Source organism: Eubalaena glacialis, chromosome 4 (genome assembly GCF_028564815.1).
Source record: "Eubalaena glacialis isolate mEubGla1 chromosome 4, mEubGla1.1.hap2.+ XY, whole genome shotgun sequence".
In the NCBI taxonomy this organism is placed as follows: Eukaryota; Metazoa; Chordata; class Mammalia; order Artiodactyla; family Balaenidae; genus Eubalaena; species Eubalaena glacialis.
The window spans coordinates 98,565,355-98,577,606 of NC_083719.1; the positions used below are offsets into that span (position 1 = coordinate 98,565,355).

The following is a 12,252-nucleotide window of genomic DNA, read 5'->3' on the forward strand; positions in this document are numbered from 1 at the left end:
AAAAAGAAATAGTTTATAAGGGCAAAATAGTTTTTTCATCTTTTTTAAAATGCTGATTATATTAGGTCTTGAAAAAAAGCTACATTTTTCAAAGTTATAAGATAACTCTGTTTTTTTTTTTTCCAGGTATATGTAATGCATACTTTAGCAGCTTCACTTTCTGCTTGTATTTATCAGTGCCTTTGTGGTAGTCATAACTACAGGTAAATATCTTGTGAAATTTAAGAATGTTTGCAGTAACTGATGAGGTTTGAGAATTTGTATGCTCTTGCTCTAGAAATACTGTGTACTGCAGTCCACCTTAAATAATGCAAAAGCATATGGCTGAAGTGTTGAGTCCTTTTTTTTCATCTTTGAAATTTTAGCATATGTCTTTATGGCAAATGCATCTCAAGTAAACTCTTCACGATATAACTTATTTAGCAGCCTTTTATTGATCACTGTCTAATGCTAGACATTGTGATATATGCTGGAATAAGGTCTCCTTCCTTAAGGTCAATCTAGTTAGAGACAACATATGAAATGATAAATGATATGTAACATGACATCATACTTAAATGATATGTCCTATAAGATGATAGGTAGTAAAATCTCGGGGATCACAGAGGAGGGAGTGACTGACTTGGAACTGAGAAAAATTTTACAGAGTAGTTGATGTTTATGATTTTTCTCTTTATGTCCTAAGGGTTCACTATAATTTATCTAGGCTTTCAAAACATGTTGTTTGACACTGTGGGGGTCTGTATCTTTCTTTAGTTCTTTGAAATTCCCTTACTCTATTTCTTCAAATATTTTATCTTCTCTCTTCTCTTTCCTTATATGAGACAGATATTGGAACTTGTGGGTCCCTCTTATTTTTCTTTTAGCTTTCCTCTCAAGTGATCCCTTTAGTTATTTCTTTATTTATTTTTTGCTTCATTTCAGGAGAAATCCTAGCTTCATTTTCCAGACACTAATTCATTCTTCAGCAATGTCCTATCTTTTATTTAGCCTGTTTGAGTTTGTTTTAGAAATTCTATTTTTCAATTTTAATATCTCTTTGTTTATTTTAATAGCCACTTTTTAAAAAATAACTTACTGTCTTTTTTTTTTAGTTTTATTTTTTTTTAACATTTCTGAGTATAAACCACTTTCTTTAATGTTCTGGTAAGTCTTTGCTTCCTCAGGTGTAGGTATGTTGCTGAGTTTGTTTTCTCTTACATGACGTCAACCTTCCTTTGTGTTGATTTTTGATTATCTGTTTATCTTATGTGTTTGAATTCTCCCAGGGGTCACCTCAGCTTACTACTCTGGTTATGTATTCCCATAGTAGCTTCAACTTGATTTCTTTGACCTTGGTCCTCCAAAAGTTCACTTTCTTATTATTGAGTATGGCTTTGTTTTCATCAACATATTTTTATCTTTCTTATCATTTCCATAGGCTTACTTTAGCAGGGGAGGTTTTTGGTTTTTGTTACTCTGCCATCTTGAAAATGGAAAGTAAAGCAAGAGAAGCTATTTCCATATGTATCAAACTGTTATGACTAAGACAACTTGCCAGTTAGAACAGATCTAAACCAATAAGTGTGCTATTTTTAAATATTATATTCATTTACTTAACATGTGATACAGGAACTACTGACAGGCTTTAACAAATTTTTCATACCATTTTTCTATCATATTTATTTCGTAGTTTGTGTCAAGCTGTAATTTATTTTGTCCATTGATCAGTTTATTTAGTTTTAGCTTAAAGTGCCATTTAATTAGAGAAGCTTACCCTGAATTCCCAAACTGTGTGAAATAACTCCTCCCTTTTGCTTTCATATCACTATATGCATAGGTTTTGTCTTTAAAAACAGTATGATAAAATTATTTGTGTCTGATTTCCCCACCAGACTATAAATTGCATGAGGACGGAAACCATGTGTTTCATTAAACACCTGTTATCTGGTGCATATACCTGATATAACCTACCCTAGTGTAGGGTAGACTAGCCATTAAATATCAAATTGAACCTAAACTGACTTTTTCAACTCAGTAACCTTGTTTTAAATTTTGATGTATAAGCTTGCTACTTGTGGTCAGTAATGATTTAGTTTTTTCATTTGTACATATTTTATGTCTTACAGTAAATATATTTAAAAGCTATCATATCTGTTTTAATTTAGAAAATTTAAAGGACACTTTATTTTATTATAATACTAGACTATAAAGCACAGTACTTAGGGGTAAAGCAGTATAACTAATACACAAAATTTTGTATTTAAGGTACCCTAGGTGATAGATCTAAAACCTGGAAATATTACATGTGAAATTCATTTTAGATCATTGTATGTTATTATTGTTTTATTATATTGTTGTTATTGTAGGTCATTATAGATTGTTATTATTTAAATTTTTTTCTCTTAGTTCATTTCAAACAAATCAGTTTACTGGAATGATGTATCAGACAGTACTGCTTCCCCATCGACATTCCTTGAAAACAGGAAGCTTAGAAGAAGCCATAACTCCCAATACATCACCAGCTCAGTGGCCAGGTATAAATAATTTATGTATGTGTGAGTGTTTTTCTTAGCCTTATTGAATTTAATCAGATGAGGAAAAAGTAGGTTTGGCTTTGTTTTGCTGTATGATAATCATTGTTGTTAACTATTGTTAGAATTGATACCAGTTTATTATTCACCACTTATTACAAATTATCCAGTTATGTAACATTAGTTTTTCCTTTATCATCATACTAAAATAACTGAAATATTTTGTTATATCACTTTTTATAATTTTGCTTTTGTTGTAATAGAAAACCATTTGTTATGGCAATGAAATTTTATCTATCAGATTTGAATCAGATTACAGATTTCCAGTGTTTGTCTAAATTGAACAAATAGCTCAACATTTATGCATTAACTGCAATAACCTCTACTAGTCTGTGAATCTATGGCAGAAAATATTTTAATCCTGATGCTGTAACTTTTTTCAAAAATTAGGAAATGTTGATTATTTATTAAGTTTATTGTCAATGGTAGCTAATGGTAGCTATGTTTGTTGTTTCTCCTAGGAATAACTTCTCTAATTCGACTTTTGAATTCTTCTGGGGAGGAAGCCCAGTCAGGGCTTACAGTCTTGCTCTGTGAGATTCTCACAGCAGTGTATCTTAGTCTCTTCATCCATGGCTTGGCAACACATTCTAGTAACGAACTATTTCGGATTGTGGCCCACCCTCTAAATGAAAAAATGTGGTCTGCTGTATTTGGTGGAGGTGCACATGTTCCCAGCAAAGAACAGACACGCTCAAAAGCTTTACCTGGTTAGTTTTTAATCTGTTTTATTTTATTTTTTAAGGCTACAGCTTTATTTATTCATCTGAATGATAACTTTGTTAAATATAATTACATTTTAATTCATTCACAGAAAGTTCTGTTACAGACCATTTTCTTAAAGCATGAACAAATAGTTTTATGGTAAATATGCAGTATAAAGTTTCTGGTGTAATTATCAAACTTTAAGATACTCATGCACCAGTGATTAGAACTATCTAATGTAATTTAAAATCTTTTACTATTGAAATTTTCATTTGTTTTGAAATATACTGTAACATTGGTTTTTGTTCTATCCCAAATCAGATCTCTCTTCTTTCTTTGGCAGGAAGGTACTTTGCTATGCCTAGCCCCCACCAGGTAGTGGTATTCTCCATGGAATGTGTGGGCTTTTCCAAAGCTCTTTCAACCATCAGTTCTCATAGCCCTCCCAGTCTTGCAGGCAAGATATTAGCTTTAGAAATAGGCTTTTACAGTTCAGCTTGCTTTGTGTTGTTTTGGAGGGGTTGGGGTACAGTGGGCCAGTTTTATTTTGTTTGGCACTTAGCAAACTGAAAATTTTCCATTAATCAAGTCATATTTTTGATTTAAAACAATGATTAGCATTTTAGAAAACCATCCCTGCTTTTTTATTACGCTTTAAGTTCTTCATTTTGATGTTTTCTATTCCTTAGACTTTAACATATTTTTAAATGTGTAGAAATAAAGAAACGTCAGTGCTAATCATGATAAATCAGACTATGGCTTGAAATGACTGGAAAAACATTTCAAATAAGGCTGCTTTATGTTCTGCATATTATGATTCCAGCCATTAGGGTTTTGGATTTCTAAGTGTTCATAATATCATGTAAAGTAAGTATTTTAAACAATTGTATTACCTTTTCTTAACTTTCTAATGTTGTAACTGTAGGTACTGTATTTATTTAAAGATTGAAACAAGCTTTTTGACCTGAAAAGAATCTTCATGATGCTTTCTGCCTTTAAGTTTTCTTTTTTTTATTAGCCCATATGTGATAATCTTGGCTTTTAAATTTTTAACAATATTTTCATTTTTGTAACATCTCCTTTCTAATTTTTAAAGAGTAATTTCCTGTGCTTTATTTTTTATATGGATAAAAATAGAAAAGACTAACTTATGAAACTCATGTTGGAATATATACTTAACATCAGATATTTGAATTCATTTAAAAAAAAATTTCAAAGTCTGAGAGGGAGTACGATTTATAGGTCTACTGAGATTGAAGACTGTGATTTGTTATTGCAACATGTTATAAAGGGATAAATTCTTGAAATAGAATGTCCACATACTTGTAAAAAATCAAAAATACATTTTTACTAACCAGTCAGCAAGCCTCAACTTCAACAATTCCTGGAGCATTTCTGACCACAGATACATAAACAACCTTACTCGAAGTCCAGGTTGTTCTTTGTTTAGCCACTCAGATATAGCTGTTTGTAGTTACAATATCATATAATCAACTCTATCTCACCACTTACTGAATCCGAAATAATCAAAGTAAAAAAAATTATCTGCATCTGTATGTTTAACCTCTTGCGTTTGGGACATGGTAGCCAAATAATGCAGGATACTTAAAAAATGAGGTTTACTTAGTGATGGGGCTGGATATAGCCACATATAGATTATGTGATGCTCATCTGTCTATAAGAACCCAGAAACTATTCTGAATGCAATCAATCATGGATGTAACTGAAGGAGCATGTACAGAAAACATAAATGATATGATTCATCAGTTTGCTAACCAGAAAAAAGAGTACGCTCATTTAATGATGAAGCCAAAGGTCTGCTATTTCTAAAGCTGATTTAGTTTGTGAAGGAACAAGTAGAAAAAGAAAAAAATAGAAAAACAGAATAAAGGGAAGAAGTGAAGATAGTAGATAGTAAAGGCAGTAATAGTAATTAGAAGTAGCAGTCCTGTGAGGCAGATAAACTGACAGTTGGAGAGACAAAATCTGAGAACAGAAAATCAACCAAGACAAAGGGACAAGCAGGGGTGGCTTTCAGTATAAGGCAGAGGTCTGAAATCTCAGTTTTTGAAGGCATTATTATGTTCTGAAAGCATACCAACTAAAGCAGCATAGCAGCTTGATAAATTTTAGGTTGTAAGTAAGCAGCCCTGTATGTTTGAATTACTGTTGAATGTAATCATGATGTCCTAAGAGTGTAATTAAATTAGATAATATTCAGTATACATTGTTGACCAAGGTAATAAAATGATGTGTTTTAGAAAAGTTGATCTGAATTCAGCCAAAATTGATATATATATATTGATACATTTTTAGTTTCTAGTGTTTAAATATGGCCAAATGAAAACTGACAGGTCTAGAATATTTCATTTTCCTGACAACCTATTCATCTATCCAGTGTCAATGTATTATATATTGAAGATGAAATACATGCTTAGAACCCTTAAAAATCTGTCTTTTAAAAAGTGTTTTCATAAACTTAGTACTATGAGAAGATTTTAAAAGTTACCATTTTCCTTGTTCTCGTATAAATTCTGATTTTAATTTTCTTTGCAATAATGGTCTTACGAACTAAATTATTTTTCTTTCTACATGTCTATTATAATGTACTTTTCATGACATAAAATTTAAACATGACTTAAGGTTTGTAATATGAGAAAATGGTAGATGATTTTTATTAGACTTTAACTCAGCAGGTCAGAATTCTTAACAAAAATGTTAAGGTACATAAATCAGTAATTTATTTTTTAATCAAATTTACTTTGTGATTTCTACATATGTTAATGAGGGATTTCTTTTTTCTAATTAATTAAAACTGTAGTGTGGGTGAATGTTCATGGAGTTCTGAATTATTTTATTATGGTTAAGTTTTAAAGTAGACGATCAGCTAAGCAATAGCAGTTTTTGAAAAATTAGTTTTTTTTCTGCTAACAGTGAGAAATCCATACTTTTGCTTTTTAATGCATATTGTAAAGCAAAACAAAATCTTTTAAGAATTTTTGTTGTGTTTCATAATAATGTTTGCAGGTATAAGAATTGTCGTTATTCCTATGCATACCTTAGTTTTTCTTTACCCACTTTCTAACTTCTTCATGCCCCTTATAATTCATAAGCTCTATCTATATCCAAGTTCCTTTTCATTTCTCCCTAATGCTGATTTTTTTCTTTTATTACTAGTAAAGTAGCCATTTACTACCTTAATAATGGAACAGTAGAACCAGTTTGTATCCAAGGAGTGACACAGTTCTTGGTATTTTATTATTAGCTTTTTTCAGAAACAAATGGTTAAGCACCCAGCAGCTACACAGTTTCTATTGGTGCCCCTAAGCTTCATGACCACTCGAACCCAACGTGATATAAGCATAAAGTTGTCTTAAGTCTTGCTGCAATTTGAGGGAAAAGAAGAGGGAGCATCTACCCTAATGATAAGCTTCAAATCATTTCTTGTTTGCTAGGAGGTATCACTAAGGTCTTTTAATTTGTAGCATTTCAGGTAATATAACATTCGGTACTGTGAACCTGTTTGCCGTTTTTCCCCTGTTGTCCTTGTGCATCAGAAATGTTTTGATAAGAAGTTTTATACTTCTGGAATTGAGTCTGTAATTTTAAATGTTTCCCCTCAGTGTGGTTAATTTCTCGTTTTCATGTCAATTGTCTGGGTTCACACACTGTACTTGCAAATGTTTTTCTCTCTTAAAAAATTTTTTTTATGTTTTGCTTTAAAAACTCTGCTTTTTTATGACATAGCAAGCTTGGTAAAATCTGTGAATTTAGCATTGTAAGTTTAATTTTTCCCTAAACGTCTGTGTTCACATCACATGCCTTCTAATAATCTAAAAACAAAACAAGCAGAATAGTAATATTTGTCAAGTGATAAATTTATTTTAAAACATAGCATTAATTTTTTTGACAGATTAAAAAAATACCCTTATATTCTAAATTTTTTACTCAATGAGAATTTGGTAAAACCACTGTTTAAGTTTTAGAATGCATATAAATGTATGCAACAGATATATTAGAAACATGATTGTTGATTATCAATTGCTTATAAGATCAGAGAGAAAAAATTACACATTGAATATGATGGTTCTTTTTAAAGTCATTTGAATGATTACATACCACTTTTTAGCAACCCCTTAGTATACTAATTTTATTCATCTTTATTTCATTTTTTCTGAAATAACTAAATTATTCTATTAGACTCAGCTTGGCTGTAGCTTGATATAATGCATGAGCATGCTGATTATGCAAGCTAAGTAGCTTCAAGCAATAAAACAAAATTGTATTAAAACACAAATACTTGTATTCCTTTGGAAGGTAAGTGACTTCTTGCTGGACCCGTTAAAGAAGAATATTGGTGTGCCTTAATATGGGATTGTTTACCTATCTATTAGACCATGACTATGTCCAGGAGATCCTTGATTTTCTATTGATGATTTGCATCTAGTGACTTAGTATTGATTAAAGATTTGTATAACTTGTTTTTCTTTGCTAATGCCCTTAATATTCTAAGGTAAAATGCTAAGAGAATATTGACTGTTAAATGTTTAGAAGTTAAAACAATAAAGATTGCATTTTCTCTCTCTTCTTTGTTGTTCCATTGACTAGAAAATTCTATCTCCAAGCCATTTCTAAAAGTCTGAATCAGTTTAGTAGGTAGTTTTGGTGTTTGAATTTTTTAATATTTTCAGTGAAAAATTAGTAGTAGTTTTTTAGTAGATAAAAGGCCAAGTGATTACTGAAGAATCTCATAACTGAGTTGTTGCCTTTAATTACCACTGACATCCCATGATATTCTCCCCCCCCCCCGCCCCATGATATTGTTAAAAAACAAAATAGAAAGATGTAGATAATTTAGATAAGTCAACATTCAGAGAGTAAGGGACAAGATGAGATAAAAACAAAGATCGCTATACAAGATGATTTTTGTCTCACTTCCTCCACTATTTTCTTACCTTACTATCATAATAATCTCAGTTTTGTGTATGTACTTATTTGTAGTTAACCTTAGGTCTTATGTAAAAATAGGTGAAATCAGAACAATGAAAATTGTACTTATTTTAGTAATACTTTATTTTGTTCTTGTTAGTTTCTTCACTAGTGGAAGAAGGAGAGAAACAGAACAAATGTTTTAGGCCATCAAAAATGTCTTGCAGAGAATCTGCCTCAGTGACCTCTTCCTCACCACCAGTAAGCCAGGAGTCACTGATAGTTAAAGAGAAGTTCATTCCACCTGAGCTCAGTATCTGGGACTATTTCATTGCCAAGGTAATACAAGTGTTATCCAGATGATTTTTTGTGTAGTTAAACAGAAATGAAACTTTAAAGTAAGTATAATTGTTGGTGTTTCCAAATATTTTTCCACACTGGTTTAGAAAATTTTCATTTTATCAGGGTACATTATCGCAAAATATACCCTAAAATATTTTGGACATATTTCAACCAGGTTTTAAGGCAGTTCTTTTATAAATTGTGATTTTTGCATTTTAAACAAAGCAACGTTCTTAGTAAGATGAAGAGATAAATTGGTTAGCACCTTAATACTTGATAGTAATTAAGGAATCAAGACTGCCAGAAGTCAAAGTGCCATCCATAGTCTAATTCCTTTTCTATACTCCAGGCAGTCCTGCATTGTCCTGATACACACAGATTTCAGTTTTTAGTTAAATACCATCAGTCCCTCAACAACACTGTTCAACTTTAAAGTTACCACAATTTATTAAATATGAGTAATCGCATGAAGTACAAACTTTCCTGCTAGCTATTCAGTCCACAAATCACTATGTAAATATCAGATGCACCTCATGATCAGTGACCAATCACAACAGTTCTTTCAAAGTCTGTCAGTGATTGGTCATTTAGTACCTGTTATTCAGTGTTCAGTTCATACACAGACAGAAAAGCATGTGGTTGTCTTGCCTCCTTATCTCCCATAATAAACGCAAGTGACATTTTACAAAACTGGCTAATCAGAAGAGGGAATTGGCTAACACAGATAAAAGTGCAACTGAAAAATGAAAAGTGATAGTACTGGAAGTGAAATTCAAATCAAATATAAGTAAAGTTATAGAAGAAATAGCTAACTTTGGGAATACTGACATTGCTGTCATTTGATAGACTTTAGATGTACAGCCAGAGGCAATTAGTAAAGCCCAGCTTATCAACATAAATGAGGAAAGTGTGACAAAAGGATGACGATATCCCAGAGGTAGTGAAATTGGCAAAAAACTTCACATTAAAAGAACTCTGGGTAATATTTCACAACATTGAAAGTGCAAAGAGTAAAAAGTTGGGCGCTGATACAAACTTAGAAAGGAGTATGACAATTTGCTAACGATTAGAAAAGAAGCTTGCTTTGATTCCTGAGTTAGAAGAAGGCCAGCAGTGTTCAAAGTACTCTTGATAAATTGCTTACAAAGAGATAAAACACTTTAATTCTCACTGTTTCTAATTTTTTAATTACAGTATACTAAATAAGTATTGTTTTTACTATTTTTTTCATTTTCCTGTACATTTATAGCTGACTGTAAGAGTTTTTAATGTTCTGACAAATTTTTAAATGGTCACAGAACATTTGTAATTTTTGCATGCTTCAGGGTAAAGAAGGGCATTTATATCACCTTGTTTCACATTGCCTTTTGCAGTCATTGATTCATTCAACAGATGTTTATTATGTACTCTATTTATATTGGAATATCTTTATTTCATCTTCATTTTTAAAGCATACTTTTACTTTTGCTGGGTATATGATTCTTGATTAGCAAGGCCTTCTTTAGTTTTCTTGTTCCTGGATCTGGTTAAATTTCTGGCTGGTCTGCCCTTGCTCTAATCTGTATCTCAGCCTCAGGCTAGTTGAGATGTTTAGCCTTCCCTAATTGTTTGCTGCTGAGAACTCTTGTTTTTGACAATGCTGCTGGGCATGGAATTCGTTTTCTTTTTTTTTTTTCATTGAAGTATAGTTGATTTACAATGTTGTGTTAATTTCTACTGTACAGCAAAGTGATTCAATTATTCATTTATATACATTCTTTTTCATATTTTTCATATGGTTTATCATACGATATTGAATATAGATTGAGGACCTTGTTGTTTATCCATTCTCTGTATAATAGTTTGCATCCCGTAATCCCAAACTCCCAATCCCTACCCCACCTCCCTCTTGGCAACCACAAGTCTGTTCTCTACGTGTGTGAGTCTGTTTCTGTTTCGTAGATAAGTTCATTTATGTCATATTTTAGATTCCACATTTAAGTGATATCATATGGTATTTATCTTTCTGTTTCTGACTTACTTCACTTCTTATAATCTCTAGGTCCATCCATGTTGCTGCATATGTCATTATTTCATTCTTTTTTATGGCTGAGTAGTATTCCATTATATATATGTGCCACATCTTCTTTATCCATTCATCTGTCGATGGATATTTAGGTTGTTTCCATGTCTTGGCTGTTGTAAATGGTGCTACAGTGAACATTGGGGTGCATGTATCTTTTCGAATTATAGTTTTCTCTGGATTTATGGGCATGGAATTCTTATTAAAGTCAGCCCCCTCTGGCCAGGCAGCAGAGTTCTTTGTCCTCACAGGCTGCTGGCCCTGATAGAACAAATGGGCCACAGAGGGCAGGGGTTGGGTTAGGAGTACCCCCTGGCCAAAATGCCAGATGCTCACTTTTTACCAGAGATTCGGTAGTTTTTCTTGAATAAATACTTCTCTATGTGTTGTATGTATTTGATCAGTTTCCAGTATCTTTAAATGGTTGTTTTTGACAACTTTTTCCAGTTCTATTACTGCTTTTTGGGAAGAGGACTTACCAAACTCCTCGCTCAGCTATTCCAGAATTTTTACCCTCCCTGCTATGTTTCTTTATTGGGCTTCTTTGGACCCAAGATTTTATAAGTTTTCTTTTCAAATTTCCCACGTCTCTTCTTTCATCCTCACTCTTAACTGATGACATCATCTTATAAGTCATTAAAAAAAAAATAGAACCAGACAGAAGTCTTTCATCGTTCTGTCATGAAGCCCTCATCTTGTTCTCTCTTGTTATTGTTAAGGAAGCATCATTCTGTCATGAAGCCCTCATCTTGTTCTCTCTTGTTATTATTAAGGAAGCATCCTTCCTATCAAAGATTCAGTGCTATTCTGAATCCTATCCTTGCTTTTCTTCTCTACTCTTCTCTCTTCACTATTGGCTCTTCCCATCAGAACAGAAATGTGCTCTACTGTCTCCCATTCCAAATCCTGCTTTGATCCCAAAACTTTTTCGAACTATTATCCCATTTCTCTGTTTCCCATCCTCCTTCAACTTTTCAAAACTGTAAACACATTATCTTTCTATTGCCATAGGTCCCGTTCATATTTACCCATTGTATGACTTGTGACACAACTACCCCACTGAACCTGCTGTTCTTGAGATTCAGGTGGTATCCATGTTATCAAGTATAGGAAACTTATTTGTCATCATCTTATTTGGCTTCTTAGCAGTATTCAACCCATGTGACTATTTCCTTCCATTTGAATTACTTTTCTCTCTTGTTCTATTGATACCAGTCTCTTCTAGATTATTTCCTAACCTTACTATTTATTCCTTCATAGTCTTCTTTCTTCTTCCTTTTCTACCTGACCTGTGAATCTTGATCTTCTTCAAGATTTAGGTTTCTGATATTTATTTTCTTTAGTACTTCCCATGTCACAACCAAAGTCCTCCCATTTTAGTAAACGGCATCTTCATCCTTATAGTTGCTCAAGCCGGAAACCCAGAAATCGTCTTTTCCTTCTCTTTCCCTTGCTCTCCAAATTGATCAGTAAATCTGTGCTTTCCCCCAAATATACCATGAATGTGTTATTTCTCTCCATCTCCATCACACACCTGTATCCAGACTGCCAACTCTTGCCTTAGTTACTGATGTCTCCATTTCTTCTCTTGCCATTTGACTTTTTTCTCATAAGGCTGTGGTCATAGTAATATTCCTAAAG

The 12,252-nt window shown here is 32.5% G+C and overlaps 1 protein-coding gene across 2 annotated transcripts in view; it reads left to right on the top strand.

The window, feature by feature from the left end:
- DMXL1 (Dmx like 1) overlaps positions 1-12,252 on the top strand; it is a 129,760-nt gene that overhangs the window by 61,888 nt on the left and 55,620 nt on the right. For both annotated transcript variants that reach the window (XM_061189539.1, XM_061189540.1), the window contains exons 26-29: positions 127-203; positions 2,389-2,516; positions 3,035-3,283; positions 8,368-8,546. In XM_061189539.1, coding sequence (XP_061045522.1) covers positions 127-203; positions 2,389-2,516; positions 3,035-3,283; positions 8,368-8,546 — 633 coding nt within the window. The remainder of the gene's footprint in view (positions 1-126; positions 204-2,388; positions 2,517-3,034; positions 3,284-8,367; positions 8,547-12,252) is intronic.